The 24357-nt window shown below is 36.3% G+C and overlaps 2 protein-coding genes across 3 annotated transcripts in view; both read right to left on the reverse strand.

Moving 5' to 3' along the window:
* SLC3A1 (solute carrier family 3 member 1) overlaps positions 1 to 11316 on the reverse strand; it is a 61803-nt gene extending 50487 nt beyond the window's left edge. The window contains exon 1 of the mRNA XM_055399587.2: positions 1145 to 11316. The gene's annotated coding sequence lies outside the window, so the exon portion shown is untranslated. The remainder of the gene's footprint in view (positions 1 to 1144) is intronic.
* An 86-nt stretch (positions 11317 to 11402) lies between these two features.
* Positions 11403 to 24357, reverse strand: part of PPM1B (protein phosphatase, Mg2+/Mn2+ dependent 1B) — a 102107-nt gene continuing 89152 nt past the window's right edge. Inside the window, exons 6-7 of one of the 2 annotated variants that reach the window (XM_055399592.2) lie at positions 12179 to 12223; positions 11403 to 11496 (exon numbers count right to left, since the gene is read on the reverse strand). In XM_055399592.2, the coding sequence (XP_055255567.1) occupies positions 12179 to 12223 (45 nt within the window). In that variant the 3' untranslated portion in view covers positions 11403 to 11496. Of the gene's footprint in view, positions 11497 to 12178; positions 12224 to 20616; positions 23043 to 24357 lie in introns of those variants that run through there. The other variant, XM_055399593.2, reaches the window with a different exon arrangement.

Raw genomic sequence — 24357 nt, forward strand, 5'->3', positions numbered from 1 at the left:
TGGAACTAAATCTTCAACAGGAGTGAATTTTATTTGTTGCACGTTTTAGCAAGAAGAGTGGTCATCTTTGGTTACTGCTATACTTTGGCCACCTCATGCGACGAGTTGAGTCACTGGAAAAGACTCTGATGCTGGGAGGGATTGGGGGCCGGAGAAGGGGACGACAGAGAATGAGATGGCTGGATGGCGATGGACATGAGTTTGAGTGAACTCCGGGAATTGGTGATGGACAGGGAGGCCTGGCGTGCTGTGATTCATGGGGTCGCAGAGAGTCGGACACGACTGAGCGACTGAACTGAACTGAATATATAAAAAACCATAATCTTGTATATAGAAAGGGGAACAAAAATAAAAGTAAAACCTACTCTCTGAAATCTACTCTTGTAACTTTACCAAGTTACAAAGCAAACTTTACCAAGCGAAGTCATAATCAAATTTATGTAGTATTTTCTAAGCTAGCTTGGACAAGTATCTTCATATTTTCTAGATATTATACACTTTTGTACACAGTTAATCACACAGAGTTGCAGAATATGCATACCTTGACTTTCTGATGTGGAGCCTCCCTAATGAACACTTTATTAGTGTTATTTTCTATAGGGGAAGAAAAATTATCTTTCCCCTCTACCCTTTTAAGTTCTTGACTGAGATCCCTGTAAAAAAAACACAAAGTAAACTAAGATCATGGAATCTGGTCCCATCACTTCATGGGAAATAGATGGGGAAACAGTGGAAACAGTGTCAGACTTTATTTTTGGGGGCTCCAAAATCACTGCAGATGCTGATTGCAGCCATGAAATTAAAAGACGCTTACTCCTTGGAAGAAAAGTTATGACCAACCTGCTGCTGCTGCTGCTAAGTCACTTCAGTCGTGTCCGACTCTGTGCGACCCCACAGACGGCAGCCCACCAGGCTCCCCCGTCCCTGGGATTCTCCAGGCAAGAACACTGGAGTGGGTTGACATTTCCTTCTCCAATGCGTGAAAGTGAAAAGTGAAAGTGAAGTCGCTCAATCATGTCTGACTCATAGCGACACCATGGACCGCAGCCTACCAGGCTCCTCCGTCCATGGGATTTTCTAGGCAAGAGTACTGGAGTGGCTTGCCAACCTAGACAGCATATTAAAAAGCAGAGACATTACTTACCCAACCAACGTCCGTCTAGTCAAGGCTATGGTTTTTCCCGTGGTCATGTGATGGATGGATGTGAGAGTTGGACTGTGAAGAAAGCTGATCGCCGAAGAATTGATGCTTTTGAACTGTGGTGCTGGAGAAGACTCTTGAGAGTCCCTTGGACTGCAAGGAGATCCAACCAGTCCATTCTAAAGATCAGTCCTGGATGTTCATTGGAAGGACTGATGCTAAAGCTGAAACTCCAATACTTTGACCACCTTATGCAAAGAACTGACTCATTGGTAAAGACTCTGATGCTGGGAGGGATTGGGGACGGGAGAAGGGGACGACAGAGAATGAAAAGGCTGGATGGCATCACCGACTCGATGGACATGAGTTTGCGTGAACTCCGGGAGTTGGTGATGGACAGGGAGGCCTGGTGTGCTGTGATTCATGGGGTCGCAAAGAGTCGGACACGACTGAGCAACTGAAAATGAAAAAAAGCATACAAATTCATTGAACATAAGCTTTATGTGTCACAAGAGACTTCGTAAGTAAATGAAAACTTGAAGAAAGCTAAGCCCGCGTGTTTTTATGCTAAGCTTGATGCAGGGTGGAAAGATATAACAAAGGGTATGAGGCAAGCGTAGGAATCTGGAGAAACTTAGCAAAGCTAATATTCAGAGTCCTCTCCGAGTCCCTTTGTCTTCAAAGATGTTCCTTTCCTCCTGGCGTAGAGAGGGCATAAATCTCTCACAAGATTTTTTTATGACCTGTTTTATTTTTTTATGACCTGTTTCAGAGAAGTTCAGAATATCCTTCCTGCACATGCCATTTCTCAAGTTCCTTCAGCTTTAAATGTTCAATATGTCAAGGTGCCATATTTTGGGGTACCATGTCCTGAATTCCATTGCTATCATTATTCTCTTCATAGAAGCACCTAAGTTACTTGAGTCTGTGAATGGTTTGTCAAAAGAAATAGATTTGCTTTGGCGGGGTGTTTATGATCTCCAATGAGGGTCAGCAAACTTTGTCCCAGATCAAATCCAGAACTATATATGTTTTTATAAATGAAGCTTTATTTGAATACATCCACCAGCACTTGTTTGTATCTGTGGCTCCTTGCCAAAACTGAAGAATTGAAAGATGGAGACCATTTGGTCCTCAAAGTCTAAAATATTTACTCTCTGGCCCTTTATAGACAGTTTGCCAACCATGGACCTACAGAATAAAGAACAATAACTAAAGACGTTAAAGGGTTATTATTTTTAAAAGGTATTGTTCCAAAAGTCTCAGGGATGCCACCCTAAGCCTATATACCTTTTTGCCAGGCAGGCAAGTCTTGCTTTAAAAAGTAGAATTCCATTTTCCTAAGCTTGAGGAAACATCAAAGTGAAAGTCATAATTAAAATGGAGTAACTGCTCCTTATATGTAGTAAATGAAACTGGTTTTGGTCTGAGGAATATCGTATTAGTGAGGATGCCACACAAAAGAGACAGTTCTAAAAGGTTACTAAACTGTGGCTTTTGAGGAAAACAACTATGGGCATCTTCTAGAGCTGGATTTCAATAAAAATTTTACTCTTACAAAATTTTAAAGTTATGTTTTATTAGTAAGTCTTCCTGATTTTCAGGAGGTGGGAGAAGGTAGCAAATGGGATTATATAACAAAGTGGACCTGATCAATTTATATCCATGTCATATAATTCAGTCCCTTTAAATAGATTACTTAGCAAAGCTTCATGATCATCCAACCCCATCAGCCCAGCAGTTGCTCAAGAAAACCATCAAGTAACTAATCAAACAATAAATTCATACATATATACAGATACTAAATAAATACGTAAACGGTAAATCCCAGGTGCTACTTACCCTAAGCAGGTCACATAGAGGAGCCCATGTGAAAAGTAACTCAGGGCACAAAATTTGGACTATTCTTCTCTTGTGAATTTTATCTCAAGTTCATAGTTTTGGAACTATGTAAAAGTTAAAAAAATTATTAAATGCAAAACATATTTGAAAGAATATTGTAGTGAATATCCATAAACCGAAATTTACATTAACACATTTTGATTCTTTTTATTATTTTTTTCTTTTAGCCAAATGAATGAGATACTTACCACTTTTAGGTGTATGACTGGATGAGTTCTGACAAATGTAGAGTTATGTAGTTAGGTAATCACCACCACAATCATGATACTGAACATTACTCCCCCTAGCCCCTGGCAACAATCAATCTGCTGTCTCTAAAGTTTGCCTTTTCACAAACTGCAGATAAATGAAATCAGTCTTTTGTGTTTTCTTTCAATTAGCATAATGCTTTTGAGATTCACTCATGTTGTTGCTTGAATTAGTAATTTGATCCTTATTGCTAATTAGCATTCGTTGTATGGTTGTGGTTTATCCTTTAACCAGCTGAATTTTTGAGGTGTTTTCAATTTTGGACAATAATAAAGCTTATGAACATTTATGCAGTTTTTTGTGTGGACATGTTTTCATTTCTCTTGGGTATATACTTAGGAGTGGAATTGCTGAGTCATGAGGTTAGTATAATATTTAAGTATATAAGAAATTGCCGAACTGTCATCTGAGGTCCTTGGACCTTAACCTTTCCATGAACAATGTGTGTGTTCCATTTGCTTCCCATTATCGCTATTGGCAATTCCAGTCTTTATAATTATAGTCATTCTACTGAGTTGTGGTGGTATTACAATTTGCACTTCCTTAATGATGAAAGTGAAAGAGAAAAGTGAAAAAGTTGACTTAAAGCTCAACAGTCAGAAAACTAAGATCATAGCATCTGGTCACATCACTTCATGGGAAATAGATGGGGAAACAGTGGAAACAGTGTCAGAGTTTTTTTGGGGGGCTCCAAAATCACTGCAGATGCTGATTGCAGCCATGAAATTGAAAGATATTTACTCCTTGGAAGAAAAGTTATGACCAACCTAGATAGCATATTAAAAAGCAGAGACATTACTTTGCCAACAGAGGTCCGTCTAGTCAAGGCTATGGTTTTTCCAGTGGTCATGTATGGATGTGAGAGTTGGACTCTGAAGAAAGCTGAACGCTGAAGAATTGAAGCTTTTGAAATGTGGTGTTGGAGAAGGCTCTTGAGAGTCCCTTGGACTGCAAGGAGGTCCAACCAGTCCATCCTAAAGGAGATCAGTCCTGGGTGTTCATTGGAAGGACTGATGCTAAAGCTGAAAACTCCAATACTTTGGCCACCTCATGTGAAGAGTTGACTCACTGGAAAAGACTCTGATGCTGGGAGGGATTGGGGGCGGGAGGAGACGGGGACGACAGAGAATGAAATGGCTGGATGGCATCACCGACTCGATGGACAGGAGTTTGAGTCAACTCCGGAAGTTGGTGATGGACAGGGAGGCCTTGAGTGCTGCAATTCATGGGGTCACAAAGAGTCGGACACGACTGAATGACTGAACTGAACGACTAGTAACAACTCGGATCACTGGTGCTTATTTCCTATTCATATGCTTTCCTTGATAAAATCCTTAGTATTTCAACATTTTAACCTAGTTTTAAAAGTTGTATATTATAAACATCAATCCTTAGGCAAGATATGTTTTTGTCTAAGGCTTACCTTTCCATTTTCAACAGTCTCTCACTCTGGAAGTGCAGATGTTATTCTAATCTGAACTTTGCTGAACCCAATTTCCTTCAATGTCTTGGTCTGGAAATTTTAGTTCTTACAGTTAAGTCTGTGTTTCCAGTTAATTTTTGTGTGACACAGAGGAATAAATGTTGATTAAAATATATATATATATATATAGTTATGTGTTTGTTCCAGAATTATTTGTGGAAATGAATTTCCTTTTTCCCATCAGTCAGTTTTGTGAAAAATCAAGTTACCATATAGGTGTTACATAGTCACACAGTCTATTTTTGGATTCTTTATTGTGTCCAGTTCAGCTGCTCAGTCCTGTCCAACTCTGCAACCCCAGGGACTGAAGCACGCCAGCTGTCCCTATCCATCACCCGACTCCTGGAACTTGCTCAAACTCATGTCCATCGAGTCAGTGATGAATTCCAACCATCCTCTGTTGTCCCCTTCTCCTCCTGACTTCAATCTTGCCCAGCATCAGGGTCTTTTCAAATGAGTTAATTCTTCACATGAGGTGGCCAAAGTACTGGAGTTTCAGTTTCAGCATCAGTCCTTCCAATGAATATTCAGGACTGATTTCCTTTAGGATGGACTGGTTGGATCTCCCTTCTGTCCAAGGGACTCTCAAGAGTCTTCTCCAACACCACAGTTGAAAAGCATCAATTCTTCGGTGCTCACCTTTCTTTCTAGTCCAACTCTCACATCCATACAAGACTACTGGAGAAACCATAGCTTTGAATATAGAGACCTTTGTTGGCAAAGTAATGTCTCTGCTTTTTAATATACAGTCTAGGTTGGTCATAACTTTTCCTCCAAGGAGTAAGCATTATTTAATTTCATGGCTGCAGTCACCATCTGCAGTGATTTTGGAGCCCAATAGTCTGTCACTGTTTCCAGCAGATTACATATACACCTTCATACCAAAAGCATGTTAACTATGGTGGCTTTATAGTAACTCTTGCAATCAGGCATATATCCTCCAATATAATCTTTTTATCAAAGCTGCTTTGATTCAAGGTCTAATTGCATTTATATATAAATTTTACACTCAGCTTAATTTCTACCCAAAATAGCTGCTAAGTACTTTGATTAGGGTTTCATTTAATCTATAAGTCAGTTTAATTTTAATTGACATAATCATATTAAGGGCTACCCCGGTGGCTCAGTGGTAAAGAATACACCTGCCAATGCATCAGACCCGGGTTCAATCCCTGGGTCAGGAAGATCCTCTGGTAAAGGGCATGGCAACAAAACTCCAGTATTCTTGAATGGAGAGTCCCATGGACAGAGGAGCCTGGTGGGCTACAATCCACAGGTCACAGAGTCAGACATGACTTGAGTTACTAAACCACCACCGCATTAAACCTTTCATCCAAGAATGTGGTATCTCTCTCCATTTATTTAGGTTTTCTTTCTCTCAAAATGGCTTGTTTTCCATGTTCAGGTCATACACATACTTCACAAAATTTATCTCATGGTCTTTGATGCTATGGTGTTATTTTTTCAATTGTTTGTTCCTGGTATAGAAAAATACATTTTGGTACATTGACATTGTATCCTGTTGACCTTGCTAAGCTTATTTGCGAGTTGTAGTATCTTACATCTTCTACTTACTTACGCAACCATGTAATCTACAAATAAAGAGAGTTATATGTATCTTTCCTATTTGTTTTTGTTGTTCTGTTGCACTGGCTAAAACCTCCAGGCAGTATTGAATGTAAGTGTTTAGATCAGATGTTCTTGCCTTGTTTGGTGTATTAGAGGGAAAGTATTCAGTTTTTACTGTTAAATACGGTATTAGTTACTCTTTATCAGGCTGAGCAAATTCCCTTTTATTTGTAGGTTGCTGAGAATTTCTACTAGGAATAGGTCTTAAATTTCATCAAATACTTTTTCTGAATGTAATGATACGGTTTTTCTATTTTACTCCCAGCATGGAATTATTTTCATTTTCAAATGTTTCCTCTAAGGTATCAATTTCACTGGCATAAATCATTTCATAATACTCCTTTTTAAGTGTCTGTAGGATTCATGCTGGTATCTCCCCTTTCATTTCAAACACTGATAATTCGTTTTTTACCTGATCAGCCTGGTTAGAAGTTTATCAACTTCTTTGATATTTAGAGTCAGCTTCTGATTTGCCTTTTGTTGTTTCCTATTTCACTGATTTCTGTTCTTATTCTTCCTTTCTTGCACTTGTATTTACTTAAGTTGGAAAGTTGAGACTAATATATGTTTAAATCTATAAATTTCCCTCTGAATACTGCCTTAGCTGTAGCCCACAAACTTTGATGTTATGATTTTTATTTTCATTCTAGTCAAGATATTTTCTAATTTTTCTTATGATTTCTTTGGCATATGAATTATTTAAGTGTATTGTTCTTATCTTTCTGTTATTGATGTTTATGTTAATTCCATTGTGTTTGGAAAATAATGCCTTATATATATGAAATTTCAATGCCCTTTAAATTTAAGGAGACTTTTAAGAAGCAGGGGTGCCTTTTCCTTGCTCACTTCCTACTCCTGCTCGTTGGACACAGACAACAGGTCCCTGGGTGATGATACAGCCACAAGATTAAAAATCTCAAGACTTGAATCACTACATAGAAGAAAGAAGCACCTGGAACACTCAACCTGGTGATATATGAGCAAGAAATAATTTTTTTGAACCACTACAGGTTTGGTTCTGTTTGTTATATGTTTAGCTTACCCTGATTCAAATGCTACCTTTTGAAGGTTCCCCTCTGCTTTCCATTTCCCCGAGTTTATCACAAAATGCATAGTCTGTATTTCAGTTCATACTATCTAAAGCATACCCACATCTACTCAATATTTTCATGTGCTTCATTAACAGACAAAACCTTCATATGAATAAAAATAAACACATAGGAAGTTTACTGCACCAGCCAAGATTTTTTTGAAATAAATTTTTATTGAAGTATATAGCACGTGTACAGAAATGGGTGCCAAGAAACATACTATCTATACATACATTATATGTAACTCATATATCTGTAGAAATATATAAGGCTATCTACACCTGGGGCATTTTTCCCCTGTTATTTCTTACTTGCTATTTTTGAAGCCCTGGTAAACGATAAAGTCAAGAAAACAAGAGACAGAAGGGCACCCAAGAGTTTATCCTAGAGAGGCTCTTGAACTCAAGGCTAGAAAGCCAAAGCTGGTCTTTTGCAATCACCTATATGCTTCTGAGATCCTCTGCCACACCCCTACAGTGCTATCTTTCCCCATGTTTTAAGGGAACAAAGATATAAAACAAGTAGTGAAGAAAATAAAGACAGAAGTTACATCATTTCCTAGAACAAATATAAGGCTCCAGGGTTACTACTGGCCCATGTGGCATCTTAGATTAATTTTTAAAAATCTCTTTATAAAGGACTTCTTTTCTCAAGTTACCTGACAGATATTTGTTGCACTATAATCATACTGACTGTACTGTTAAGAACACCTTCCTTCCCCTTGCTGGGAAGCTGTGCAGAGTGTCTGTGATGTGAAGAGCATCTTCTGGATGTGGCCCTGTTCTGTTCCGTCCAGTTCACGTGCTGCAGCTGGCCTCAGGCGTGAGGCCAGGTTGTAATTTTGATTTTTTTTTAGATGCATCAAGGTTACTTTAAAAATACTTTTAAAATTGATGGACCACATATATACAGAATAAAAAGGGAGACGTAACTAAAAGCAAAACAACAGCAAAACAAGAACCACCAGTTTACACAGGAAAAAATGTAACCAGTTCAGAATTTCAAAAACACATAAATGATGCAAGAAACACCATGAGCAAAAATAAACAAATAAATTTGCATGGGCCTATGGGAATAGGGTCAAAGTGAAAACTCCAAATAAACTGAATTATACAGAAGTGATAAGGCCAATAAGAAACTGATTTCCTATTTTATGCTAATGGAAAACAAGAAAATGATCCTGAAAATCTAAGAATATTTCTAGGTGACCCACTGTAGTTATATAAAAGTGGGGAAGGGGGTACTGGCCTTACATTAGAAAGGGTAACTATCCGTCCGATTTTTCTAAGAGGTAAAAGATGGCAACAACTTGACACTGATCCCAGGAAAGGCCCTAGAATAAAACTTCACTTAGAATGATAATGTTTCTTAAGCCTTTTGGCAAGAGAACATTGTTCACCAAGTATCAGCAGGTACTTCATGAACTTTGGAAGGCAGTTACTTGACTAACATTTGAGAAATGCAGGACTTCAGCAAGGAATGTAAGATCCATGACGCTCTCACAGACAAACCTGGAGACAAACGGGCTGATAGATGAAATCAGTAAATTGCTAAAATCTTTACCTAATGGATGCTGCTTAAAACATTGGTCAATTTATATCATATCAACGAGAAGTTTCCTAGGTTGTTGTTCTCAGACTTGTTTCATTCAATATTGAATGTTCAAATTTCAAACTTTGGGGTGATCGAAAAGAATAAGATAGTATATATATCTTAGACGAATCCCAAAACATTTCAAAAGGATAATAAATCTAACACAAGAAAACTTAGAATAAACAAATGTCTTGCAAAGCAGGCTGAACAAAACACCAACTGTACAAGTGCAGGATGGGGAAAGACTATTAACAGTAGTAAAAATAATTAACCTCAAAGACTCATTTTCATGTGGATGTCAGAAAACCTAGTTCATTATTTGAGTGTTAAATAGAACAACAAAAGAGCAGTAACTAGAACAAATGACCACAGTTCTGCTACCCATATTGGTTCTGTTCTGGGTTGTGTACTTTAAGAAAGAAAGAAAACTAGAGCCTTTGGAGAATTGAGGTTTGGATGGTAGAGACACCTGAAGCCACAATGTATCAGTGAAGTTAACAGAATTAGAAAAGACACTGCTAGCTGTGCTTAAATGTTTGGCCCCAAGGGGTTCATAAGACAAATGACAGGAAGGAGAAGAACCAACCAGGACAGGCAGAGCTGCCCTCAAATGGAAGTAGATTCTGGCCCCTGGAGAACCTGATCAGAGCTTCTAAAGGCCCATCTGGTACGTAGGGAATCAACTTGGAGAACTCATAAAAACATATTTAAAGATCTGTCCCGTTATAAAATTACTCTTTGAAGACCACACAGATGACAATTCTTCAGGACTGCTGTGTTAAAACTTTGGAGGATATGAAATTACAAATCATTTAGAGTTTGCTTTATGGGCCAATATTTCTCTCTCAAACTGGCAAACATTGTGTGTGTGTTGCTCTCTGATGTGAAATTTCCGCAAGTGTTAATGCAATCAGCATTGACATGTCAACTTTTGATGGTGCAAGGCATCTGACTAGTGCAGTGTAACTAATACACTATAATAGTGTACACTCTACTACACATTCTTAACTGCCAGATTCACGTGTGTCCCATCTTGGAAAAGCCTTAAAAAATATTACATAAACAAGCATGGGTTGTCAAGAATAATTTTACATAGCCAATCTTTCAGGTGTATTTAACTTATGGATTTATTTCTATAATTTAGGTTACTCAAAACTATTTGGAAATGTGTGGTACGAACTAACCAAGTTCGATTTTGTCTTAAAATTAAAGGTATGTTTTACCCTACACTACACAAAACCTCCAGGCATAACTACTGCATAGGATTCCCCGAAGTCCATTTCAACATTCATTCTCAGAGATCACACAAAATACGAATAAATCCATGTAATACATGAAAGAAATTTGCTATTTCATGTAACTACATCCTAGAATTATCAGGGACTGAGAAAGGAAACTTCCACGATTTTCCCTAAAGAAATTATTTACCATCTGTCAGCAATTTTTCTATATCACCTCCTAGGATATTTATATCAATTTTCTTTGGAAAAGCAAGAATTAACCTTGGCATACCATTGTACCAAACCTGCTCTTTTCATTCTTATAATACTTTTTTTGCACCTTCCAATCTCAGAGCAGAAATAAAATCTTTCAGAAAGGGAATGTACATAGTTACTGTTCAGTCACTTAATACTCTCCGATTACATAAAAATAAATTAGCAAATGGAACTGTAATGAAAGGTACAAAAGGGGAGCTTACCTAGGTGATGTATTGCTGTCCAAAGGTACTCTCTTTGGGCCACTGGGAAAAGCATCTATGAGAAAGCACTTGAGCCAATTCCTTGTCTGATCAAGAAATTCACTACTTTCTAAATTCCTAAACATAGGTCTTTGAAGTCACCAAAATTAAGCTAAAAAGCGTCTAATTTAGGGAATTTATTAAGATGTGTATGCATGTAGAACAAGCCAGTTACAAACCTACTTCCCTTCGTATTAGCTATTAACTCTGTACCTCATACATCAAATGAGTTCTGGGCATCATAAAAGAGTCACAAGATGCTCTTACATAAACATTTAGAAATCCAGTAACTTCTGATTTAAATGGTGCTTTTAGGAGAAGGGAAACAATAATGATATTTATTAAATATAGCCTGCCTTTAACCATGAAAGTGTCTGCAATAAAAGCAAAAGTACTGCCAAGAAGCCACAGGTATTTATCACAAGGACAGAAAAATATGATTTTGAAGGGTACAGTGACAGTTCTCTGCCTTCATTAATGGGCTCTAAGATTAAAGGTTAATAGCAGTATAAATACTATAATTACATAATGTTGGGTTCATTTTTCTTTCAGGTTTACAGAAAACCTTTTTGTTCTTGTACTCAAGGGCTTGTAAGGTCTGCCAGCCACTGCCTTTCTTGTCACCAGAGTTCTCAGCAGGTTTACAAGTGGACGTGCCCAAGACTGCCATCTGGTGGAAATGATAGACATTGAAATGGTTTTTGTAAGTGATTAAAAGTCAGTTGCCTAAGAAGGTACAAATTAAAAGTAAATTGGAAGAAAAACAGTTCATTCATAATACACTAAGAAATATAAAATATGGAATTAATTTAGTAAATGTATAGAACATATGGAGAAAAAGATCTGGGGCACTAAGAAACATTTCTATGTAAAAAGATGCAGCACTAATTCTGGAATGGAACTCATCTCTGCTGGAAACCCCCAAATTAATCTACCACATAACAACTCAAAATTACATGATTTTTATTTGGCAGTGAAATCTTGCCCAAATTATTAAAAAGGTCATCTGGAAGAATAAATGTTCAATTTTATTTAAGTAGATTAATAAGGGAGCACTCTCCCTATCAGATTAAAAAAAACAAACAAAACAATGATAACTTAGATGACACACTGGTATACAATACAAAGTAATGAAATAGAATGTTCATAAAAATACAAGTATATACAAGAATATATAGTAAAAGGGCACTTTCAAATAAACAAAAACTTTATCAGCTACTGTGAGGGAATAATGGAAAATATTACATTAGATTTTAGGAGCAGAGTTCATACTCTAAAAATAGTTCCATTTATATTACAAATTTATAATAAAAAGGCCAAAACTGTAAAAGAAAATACATGTAAATACTTACTCAGAATGTGAAAAGACTGTCTAAGTATACAACTGAAGGTTCAAACTGTAGAAGAAAATGATAACGTTCTAAACTGTTGAAACTTAAAAAAACCAAGACTTCTCAATACTCAAATTGAACATCTCTTTTCATTTAAATTTTACTTCCTTTTTTTAAAAAGTAAAACAAAAAAAATAAACCCCATGGTATTCTTAAAACAATATACAGAAAATAAAAGAATTATTTTTGACCAAGGAGAACTATCCAGTACTCTTCAGATCAAAGCATCTTAGCTCTCTCTCGTCTCTCTCCAATCAGTGATTAGAAGCCTTTATTCTGCCTATAGGAAAAACTGGCATAGAAACAAAAAACACTGTCTAAGAAAAAGCAGACACAGGGTAGTGTGCTATAAGATGGGGGAGGCGGAATTCTATGCCTTTGAGTTTGTAGCTTTTCAGGAATTAGGATGTTTCAGTATCAGATTAAACTGATCAGTTTGCTCCCATTCATGCTTTGACATCCCTATTTAAATAGTACTGAAAGGCAACTGTTGAACTCAGGAAAATAATTTGTGGCGTATGTAACAGAGTAATGGCTAATCTCCTAAAAACATAAAAAGCTCTCACAAATTAGTAAGAAAAAAGTCAATGTGTTAACAGAAAATAAGCAACATATGCAAACAGGCTTAGATAAAAGCCATACAATTACCAAAAAAAAAAAAAAGAGAGAGAGAAAAATTCAATCTCACTAGTAATCAAAATAATTGAGAATTAAAAAAGAAAATCATAAATTACTATACCCACCGGACCGGCAATTTGCAATACTGGCAAAACAGAAAACATGAGCACTGTTGTATATTGCCGGGCTTATATATTGGTGCCCGCTTCATGGAAAGCAATCCAGGACTAAACTGAATTCATTTAGTTTCTGTATTCTACTAACTCAAAATTTTATTCAAAAACCCTTCAGTTCAGTTCAGTCGCTCAGTCGTGTCTGACTCTTTGCAACCCCATGAATCACAGCACGCCAGGCCTCCCTGTCCATCACCAACTCCCGGAGTTCACTCAAACTCATGTCCATCGAGTCAGTGATGCCATCCAGCCATCTCATTCTGTCGTCCCCTTCTCCTCCCACCCCCAGTCCCTCCTAGCATCAGAATCTTTTCCAGTGAGTCAACTCGTCGCATGAGGTGGCCGAAGTATTGGAGTTTCAGCTTTAGCATCAGTCCTTCCAATGAACACCCAGGCTACCTACTAGCTTTAACAGATGTTAACATTTTATATAACCTTTATTTTGAGAGAAGAGAAAATAAAACTCTCACACTTCCCAAACACTTACTGTGCTAAATTAATGGGCATTTCCCCCAGGCATGTTTTATACATACTATGTGCTTATAAATTATATATATACTCCATCAACTTTTAAGCTTTCATTATTTTACATGCCGTTCCTTTACGTATGACTAAGAAAAAAAAGGTGCGAATTAAACCACAAAACAATGCTTTAATAACACTTCAGTTCAGTTCAGTCGCTCAGCTGTGTCCGACTCTTTGCGACCCCATGAATCACAGCACGCCAGGCCTCCCTGTCCATCACCAACTCCTGGAGTTCACTCAAACTCCCGTCCATCGAGTCGGTGATGCCATCCAGCCATCTCATTCTCTGTCATACCCGTCTCCCGCCCCCAATCCTTCCCAGCATCAGAGTCTTTTCCAGTGAGTCAACTCGTCTAACACTTAGGATTATTTTATAGCTATTGTAATAGAATTTTTTTTAAGACTTAAAACCTAACTGTGGAATTAAAATGTGAACAGCTATGACAAGTTGGTGCAACTATGTCATGACAACTGCCTAGCCAATGGCAATTGTAAGATGCCACTGACTTAAGATACTTCTCCCTTTCCCAAATTTACACACTAAAATATGGAAAAAATATTATTTTCAAATACATTTCACAGATACAGATTAAAGCTTTTCCATAAATGACATCTTTTTGGAACTTGCAGTTTCCCTCAGCATTTTGCTTTCAAAATATTAAATGATGGCTCACTGCTTAGGGAAGCAAAGCCTTTCCTCCATTTCTCTAAGTGCCCCAGAAAACAAAAAAAAATTGATCTATGCTAAAGGGGACTAGTAGAGAGATATCCCTCTATGGCAATGTTTGCCTTTAATCAGGAAAACGGTCTAGAGACAGTCACTTCAAAGGTTCAGGAATTAATATATTTATCAGTTGGGACTAAGATGAAAGAAGTGAGGTACCTGCCTTGGAGAAAAAATATAAGGGGTACCAAAAACTTCAGTAATCAAGAGAAATATTTTAATACAACATTTAAAAGAATAAAATGAATACAAAAAACCCATGATGCACAAAATATCAAAAAATTGTAAATGACAATTATTAATTTTTCCTTTGCTTTAAACTCCAACAGAGCACGGAAGGGCACTCTTACTGGTGCAGCCTTACAGGGGAAGGAAGGGGTCAGGGTGATAGATGTGATACCTTGCTGTAGTTTAAACTGTAAATACGCAATAAAATACACAAATTTTCATAGGTAGGGTGAGCAATTTTCAGTATTAGATCCCCCAAGTGGATGCAGGCTACTAAGAGCTAAGAATGTTGATTATTAACTTCATTTTTATTAAAAGGAACTAGGCTTATATAGGAGAAGGCAAAGGCAAGCCACTCCAGTACTCTTGCCTGGAAAATCCCATGGACGGAGGAGCCTGGTAGGCTGCAGTCCACGCGGTCGCTACAAGTCAGACATGACTGAGCGACTTCACTTTCCCTTTTCACTTTCACACATTGGAGAAGGAAATGGCAACCCACTCCAGTGTTCTTGCCTGGAGAATCCCAGGGATGGGGGAGCCTGATGGGCTGCCGTCTATGGGGTCACACAGAGTCGGACACGACTGAAGTGACTTAGCAGCAGCAGCAGCAGCAGCAGGCTTATATAAGATGAAGACAACACACACCTGCTGAGTATCAGCATTTATGAAGCTACAGTAATTAAAAGTGTCATGGTATCATATTTGCATAGGGTTAGACAAAAAGACAATAGAACCAATCTCAGAAACTAGAAATGGATCATATACACACGGGAAGTTGGTATTAGACAGGGTTGGCACAGTGTTGGCACAATTAACCTATGTAAAAAAAAAAAAACAACCCTGGATTCCTTATTTCATGCCATGTACAACAACAAAAAAAATCAGCATGAAACAAAAACCTAAATATATGTGCTTGGGATGTGGGAAGAAGATTTAAAAACTCCTGAAAGAAAATACAGAATACGGAACTTAAGATGACAATAACGTCTTAAGACAGTAACATCAACCAGAAAGAAAAGGATGGATAAATAACAACAACAAAAAACTCCACACACAAAGTAAAAGAATAAAGACTGGGTTTTACAAACACACTGGGGTTTCCCTGGTGGCTCAGATGGTAAAGAACCTGTCTGCAATGTGGGAGACCTGGGTTTGATCCCTGGGTCGAGAAGCTCCCCTGAAGGAGGAAATGGCAACCCACTCCAGTATTCTTGTCTGGAAAACCCCACGGACAGAGAAGCCCAGTGGGCTACAGTCAGTGGGGCTGCCAAGAGTTGGACACAACTGAGACTAACACTTTGCAAAACATAACAGAGGACTGGTATCCTCACCACATAAAAAATAAAACTACAAATAAATGAGAAAAAGATAATCCCAAAGAAAAGCGGCAAAAGTCACGGGCATTCAATTCAAAAGAAGAAACTCAAATAGCCAACACACACAGGAAAGATGTTTGCCTCACATGCAACTAGAAATGCAAATTAGATTATTATTTCACGTTCAAATGACAGGCAAATTTAGAGACTGACAATTTTACTGAGTGTTACTGAGGATGGGGAGGGACAAAGGAACAGGAATTTTCATAGATTTCTAGTGGAAGTGGAAGTTAGCACTCCTTGAGTATAATGCACTTAGAATATTAACTTGAAGATAAGCATACTCTATATCCCAGTAATTTTATTTCTAGGCAAATACTAAAGAAACACTAGTACACACGCTCAAGGGACGTACACCAGGAAGCCTACTGCATTAGTTTTCTGTAATAGTAAAAAGTTGTAAATAATCTAAATCTCTCTCAACAAAAATAAACCAGTTTACTTAACTGTTAGCTTGTTTTACGGAAGAGGTGGGGAATGTAGAGGTAATAATGAGAATAAACTCAAACCTGATGTTGGGAATAACACCTTTTCCTCTCCCATAATCCACCCTGCAAAATCCAAACTAACGAAACATGATGGGTAGACAGTGCGGGGCAGGAGTTAATGAGGTGACTGACCTCTTATGGTAGGTGGGAGCAGACACACTGTTCAACAACTCTCCCATCCCCTCTTTCAAATATAACAATGATAGTACTCAGGTAGATAACCAAAACCTGTAACTACTGTTCACAGCTCAGCCAAACACTTGAGTTTCCTTTTCTTGCAAAACAAATATTAGTAGTTTCCTCTGCCTAAGTCCACAAATACATCCTCTGAGCCTAGTGATTTTCAAATTTTTCAAAGAGCTTTTATTCAAATGAAATCTTAGATGGAATCTCAACAACAGAAAAAAGCAGAACTGCTCTGGAGGATGAGAATAGGAACTCTAGAACTTCCTTTGATAATTATAACATTTTAGAGACAGTGTAAACCATATATGAAAATTCTTAAGACTCTTATTTTTTGACTACACATAATTTAAAAATGTCAACTCTTCATGAAAAGCTTTCTATTTCCTAAAGAAACTATAACAATTAAATCCACTAATGTTCAATTTAGGAGTATACTTCAATAGCATCCAAGTGCTATAATAACTAACCAGTCTTACCCAAGACGAATCTTAAATATTAAATACAAATCTTTTAAATAAGCTCTCTATATATCAATTTACTTATAAGATGGTTATTCAAAGGCAAAACATCATGAACTAAGCAACATGGTCTTTTAAATCACGTTACTGTGAATTTTGTCAAAATAAAGTGTACCTCATGTCTTCAAGATTTAGCAATGAAGCAAAACCATCTCTTCATAATGAGAGAGCAACTGAAAAGAAGCATAAATGACTCAGGAAAAGGAAAGCAGCAGTCAGATCCATGTATTAGAGTAATTCTTGGATTGTAAGAGTCCCTTGTACTGCAAGCTAGTAGGTAGCCTGGGTGTTCATTGGAAGGACTGATGCTAAAGCTGAAACTCCAATACTTTGGCCACCTCATGAGATGAGTTGACTCACTGGCAAAGACTCTGATGCTGGGAAGGATTGGGGGTGGGAGGAGAAGGGGACGACAGAATGAGATGGCTGGATGGCATCACTGACTCGATGGACATGAGTTTGGTTTGAGTGAACTCCGGGAGTTGGTGATGGACAGGGAGGCCTGGCGTGCTGTGATTCATGGGGTCGCAAAGAGTCGGACACGACTGAGCGACTGAACTGAACTGAACTGGTGTTCTTCACCTCAAATACATGTCCAAGTATTTTAAATGCAGGTGGATATTATACGATAAAAAAGAGAATACTTTTGCTGTACAGATTTAATCACTAAAAAGATGAATATTGCCAACATTATCATGCAGGGATTTTAGTCAAGGGGGAGAAAACCCATATCTTTGATTCTTCTACTTGTATTTAATAAATTATGGTTCTTGTGTGGTTCACTAGGGTTGTGGATACTAAGAGGTAAAAGAAATAATTACTAATCCGTTAACACCAAAATCATGCACCCTCTCCCTCCTGAGTTAGAAGAGCACAGCTACCAGTTACATCTGAGTGGAAAACAATGTATTATACTAGTTAACAGAAATGTTTGCCAGGTAGAATAAAACAAACAGGAAATAAGGGAGAGACGATACCATTGCCAGGAAAGCTAGCAGAAGAGGAATCAGTGGTGATGTTGTCTGAAAAGCAACTTTTATATTAGTAGCTACACTGTTTTACTTCTGATCACAATAAAGCATACAGTACAGGAGTCACCAGAACAATGGGCAAAAATAAACACCTGCTGAGCATTTTCTTTAAGGCTTACAGAATAATGCCCAATGTTGAATAGAAAAAAAAACCTCACACAGCAATTGAGCATAAAAAATGACAATGCATGCGAGTTCCTAGGCAGTCCAGTGGCTAGGACTTGGCATCTTGACCACTCTGAGCCCAGATTCAATTCTTGGTCAGGAAACTAAGAGCCAGCAAGCCAAAAAAAGAAAAAAAAAGACAATGCAAATTGCTAGAATGTGCACCTAAGAACTGATCTGCAAAACCAAGTAACTCCCAGGATTGCTTTGAAATAACTTTAAAATTTTGGTCTCAATGATTACTATATTAGCATTTGACCATCTTAACAGATTTTATGCACATTGTGCAGTTTTAATATGTGAAAATCACAGTATGCTATTTTTCAGTAATATTATTTAGCTACCCCAAACAGACTGTGTTCTAAATCTTTTATCAAATGCTTTGTCTTATCAAACCAGTTTAATTTCAAAGCATAAATAAAGGCAATTTGGAAGAGGAAATGTGAATATGAGATGTCATTTTAAAATGAATCTAAACTCAAAACAAGGATTATACTTGGCTAGCAAAAGAAATTCAGTGGATGTCTTCAGGTTAATTTCAATTAAAACTCAGTAATATTCAAGCAACATAAACTGCCTGATAGCACTATGAAAATTAACACTTGACTGAGACCTACACATCTGAAAATAAACCTGACTCAGGGAGAAATCAGAGTTGCAGTCATTTTTGGCTACCCAAACACATTTAAAGTATCTTAAGCAGTAAGTATCTTAAGTAAATATTATGAGGACCATTCCTCATAATTGGACAAGAAATGTATAACAGAAATCAAGAGAGTTTTTTGGGGAGGTCGGGTAGGAGGGGCAGTGCCGTGTAGCTCACATGATCTTAGTTCTCTGATCAGGGATCAAACCTTTGCAGAAAGTCCTAACTACTGGACCACAAAGGAAATTTCCAAGTGTGCTTTTAATAAAACAGTCTCCATGGTAACTTTCCCCAACCTTGCTGAATGTTGAGAAAGTCGAAAAATCTAACAACAAAAATTCAGCATAAAACCAGGATCCACTTAATCAACATTAAACAAGAAAAGTTCTGTCTTTATTGGGCCAACATGAAATGACATCTCAGTCATGGTAAATAATTTTATTCAAAATATGAATTTAAAAATTCAATATAGAAGACCTTCTCAAAAGAAGTAACACAAATCTATAACAGAAGTCATTTTAACAGATTAAAATGATCCAAATCTATGCCATACAAACATCATGAGTTTTCCAAGTTGAAACCCATTACAGGAAACTTCTAGGAGAAAAAAATGCCACAATATAAAGATTCCACTTTATCTTGCTAAGGATCAGTGTAATGGTAACTACATAAACATCTTTTCCCCCAAGTAAATTTCATATCAAATCTGTATGTCTTCGGATTCATCTACTATTACATTGTACCACTGGGAATAAATGAACACAGTCAAGTTGTCCAACAGGATGAGGGCAGCAAATCTGAAAGTCTGGGGGTCCCAAAGAATCTTTCAAGGAAGTCCAAGAAATCAAAACTATTTTCTTAATAATACTAGTATTTATTCTTTCTCAAAGTATCAAACTTTGCACTGACTGGGCAAGAGAAATGGTGGGCAAAGCTGCAGGCACCTCAGCATGAATCACGACACTAGCATCAAGCTAGTCACTATTTTCCTTGTACTCACAAAAGAAAAAAAAAAGGTGTGGGGGGGGGACAAATTTCAGTTAACAAAGTCCTTAAGCAGCAGTAAAAATTTCATTACACCTCTATCCTTGAGTATACCTCTTTTTAATATCCTATTATGGTGAAATGAGAAGTGCTGGCTCTACAGCATGCTGAAGTGTGAGGCCTCTGTGCTGAACTAGCAGCCACTTTACATGAACACCATTTTTACTTGAAAGAATGACTGACAGTGGAAATTCAGCATTTTCTCTGAAATGAAGAAAGCCTGTTATATACAGAAAACAACGTATTTGTTGCCAATGATAACATTTCACCTTTCAAATGAAAATCAGAATTTTGAAGTCTGTATCCATCATCATGAGCTTGACAGCTTTCTAATACTTAAAAAGATTTTTCTGATGAGATCAGTTATATTAAAAAAAATTATAAACACACCATAATCAGATGTCAATATTCTAGAAAGAACTGCATTAACTTAATGAACCAATATTTTCCAAATGACCAAGCCATGTTATAAAATCATGCAAATGTCAAAGATTCACTATTTACAATGCAAGACAGATCAAATGGATTTTAATGTAACAGAACAAAGCTGACAATAAAGTTTCAGATTTCATATTACAACAAATCTTTAAGAAGCTACCTGCTCTGAAGTTTTAATAATGTATCAAAGAGGAATATCCATAATTATCTGAAGATATTAAAATAAAATACTCTTTTCCAATACTTATTTGTGTGAGGCCAGAGTTCATTATATACTGCAAACACAGTGCCACACTACAACAGAGGGAATGCAAACGTAAATAAGAGAATCCGTCAACATTCAAGGGTTTACAAAAATGAAAGCTAGTGCTATTTTTTCATACTAAGTTGTTTAGATTTGGAAAACAATTATTTTAATAGAACATGCTATTTATTTTAACAGGTAATGGTTTTATCTTTAATGAATTAAAATGGTATGCAAAATTTCTTGGTTTTAACTTCTATACAATACACAAAACCCACAAAAGCAAGAGTCCTTTGGGATTTTGAGTTTTTAGATATATAAATGGGTCCTGGTAACAAAAACAGCTGAGAACAGCTAGAAGAGGGAATTTAGATTAGTAAATACTGAATATGGGTGTTTCCTTTGCTAACTCACAACAAAATTTCTATTTCCATGGCCACGAAGTCCCCTGAAAAAGATTTCTTAAAACAGTATAAAAATGTTTTTGGAGTGGATAAGGGGTTAACTAGTATTGTCCCACAGAGTTTGGTTAATACCTCCTTGGATTTAATTGTAACTCCCCTACATGGTTTTTATGAAATTTTTTATAACAAATATTCTAACTATATCAGATGTTTACAATAACATTCAAAGCTGAACTTTTATTTTTAAATAGCATACAAAATAGTAATATGTCACACTGTTTTTATCAAGTCTTTATTTAGGTAACAAGTTGGTTATGTTCACTGCATTGTATGAAACATCACAATATCATACTGGAAAGGTACTATCAGTACAGGGTTGGATCAGAGTGGACAGTTTGAACAACAACCATTTTGCATTCTTCATTCCCTATCTTTTAACAACCCCCCTAAACCCAGTCAAGGGACAAATAGCTTTTAACATCATCATGTAAAGCACTTTAACTTACAAGGCTAAAATCTAAAGAATAAATAAAATATGTTGTGGCAATAATTCCTTTTAGACCAAAAAATCAGGTGCACAATAAATCAAAATGATCAAGAAAGCTGTATTTAAATGTGTGGCTCTCCAGAAACAGCTTCAGGAAAATGTTACAGAAAATACCATGAATTCCATTTCACACAGGACCAGATGATGACTCATTTCAACTACACACAAGGGCAATTACATCCTGCTGAAACACAATTTGAACAGATAGGATAATGTTTACAAAGCATCCACAACATGTACACCATGTACAAATGGATACATTCATTGTTTCTCCTATCCCCACGCTCCTTTTAGATAAATATTTCACTCTTCACGTTCAGCATTAACTGGATACATGCAAAACTCAAAAGAATTCAAGGTTATTGTAAAAATAGAATTAAACTAATAATCTTCAAGTACCTTATGTGACAGCCACTCCGTACCGTGCCCAATGTTATAAAATGAAAGGTTACTGAACCCATGAAAATATCTCTGTAATATTTCCTTAGATCTAAAATAGATAATTTTAAATGTATTTATAGTCATTTCAATGTGATATTCTGAGCTTTTAAAATAAAGTAAACAATTAAAAATTATACCAAATTACACAAAACCTGTTGTATCTTAAAAGCTGAAAAATTAAAACTATAGAAACCCACATGTAAAACAAAAATCACAATTTACATTATAAAGGCAAATTTCATCATTTAAAAAAATTTGCAGCAGTGAGATGTCAAAGCAAATTATAAATAGCCATAAATTAATCCATTTGGTTTCAAGAGATTTTTCTAGTGAGAATTGAAGGATGTAGTAGATACATGCATAAAATTTGTAGGGGTTTATAGTATTATTGCCAAATACACTTTATGTTGAAGCAGGCAACATTACAATTTGGACATTATTGGAGAACCCAGTTTGGTAATACAGGTAAAATTGGAAAAAATTAAATAACAATTAATAATAAATATAAATCCTATAGTAAATTGCTCAAATGAAATTTTAAGCCACAGAGCTGCAAAAGGCTTCCAACTTGGTGAATTGAAAAAAGGAACATCTCATACAGTTCTTTACTCTTACATGCTTATATGTTGTGTGCCTTAGTTTAAAAAAAAATAATAATGTATCTTCAGAGTACAGCTAACTATATTCCCATGCACCTCAGGCATATTCGTTATTTGTGGTGAAATAACTCCATTGGTTTCTAGGGTCAAAAGTTCAATACAGATGTAACCAGTATGTCTGAGGCTGGCAAAAATACTGTAGTACAGGCAATGCTACAAGTGGCAATTACCAGAAAACACAAATATGAACAAATGATGGGAAATGCTAATGATTTTCTGCTCATATCACAAAACGCTGGGAATCCACAAGAATATTTTTCCCTTGTATTGAAGAAAATTGTGATTAAAAGTTTTTTCCCCCAATTTTCAGAATCAAAAGCATTTTAGAAGGTTTATAAGGCTACCATGGGTCTTCTAGATCTCCAGCACCCTACAGGAAGAGAAAAGGAAGAATATTATTACTATTTACCTACACCACTTCCAGGCTGGACTGAATTTCAAAAGAAAACAAAATCAGATGAACAAGTTACCTTCCTTTCTTTGTCTGAAAAGGTACTTTTACAGAGAGAGTTGTGTGTATTGTATACTGTGTGTATACACACATGGATCTATCTAATATAGATAGATAATTGGTTGGGTTTTTTCCTCCCCTTTCCACCAAATGACTTCCTCTTTCTCAAACCACTTAAAAATATTCTGGCATTGGAAAAACAGATCAAAACATCAGCTATATCCAAAGATTCCAAAGCTTCAATTTATGGTACCTTAAGCAACTTTATACACATGATAAATATAAAAAATGAAAAAGCAAAGTTAAAATGTTCTACATACACAATTGTTTCAAAAAATACTCTAATGTGACTTAGTTGTTTGTATTTTAAAAATTCATTTTAGCAAAGTCAAACTCATATCTGCCACCACTATTTAAAATATCTTATACTTCTTGCATTACTAATCTCTGATGAATACTTCTAGCAAAACTCAAAGTCTTGCAATCTTTAAAAAGCTCATCATGACAACGTTCTGACATGTTTACATGTGTCATACTGTCCAAAGATTAACATTTTGTGTCACAAAAGGGGGTTAAGAAACAGAAGAGATTTACTTTGAGTAACCAAGACTTCTAAGAAATTTTTTAATTAATGAAAAACGCACCAAACCAAAAGTTTTCTAAGTTTTATATAGATACAAATGAAATTAGAATTATTTTTCCAATATACCAAACCTGGTTGTTTTTTAAAAAAAAAATTAAAAATAAGTACAACATGCATAGGTTATTCCACATCACATGCTTTATTTGGACTTAAACACTTATAATTTCATTCTAAACACTTGGTTGACATACATTTGGATGTATGTAGTTAGGCTATACAGAATATACAAACCAAAGCTGGATGAATAATACATAGGTTTTTCAAAAATGATGTTTCATAAAGGATACAGAAAAAGGAAAAACAACCACACATCCGGAATCTCAGAACTACTAAAAAGTAAAACTACAGAGAGGCAAAATATAAACAATTCCAAGAACACACATTATCATCCTTGAAAAAAGAAATTACAGGACAGCATCTGCCATTCTTTGAAGAACTAAAATTACTAAAGAAAACACAAATTCATTACAAAGCTAACTATGAATTTACTAATAAGTGAAGCAGTATAATTCTACATTAACAATTTTTTCCATAATATAAAGTAATCTTGCTAATCGGTAATTTCTAATCCTTTCCAAGTATGAATTTAAC

This window comes from Moschus berezovskii, chromosome 11, assembly GCF_049115385.1.
Source record: "Moschus berezovskii isolate FMDL1 chromosome 11, NW_MosBer_1.0, whole genome shotgun sequence".
Lineage (NCBI taxonomy): Eukaryota > Metazoa > Chordata > Mammalia > Artiodactyla > Moschidae > Moschus > Moschus berezovskii.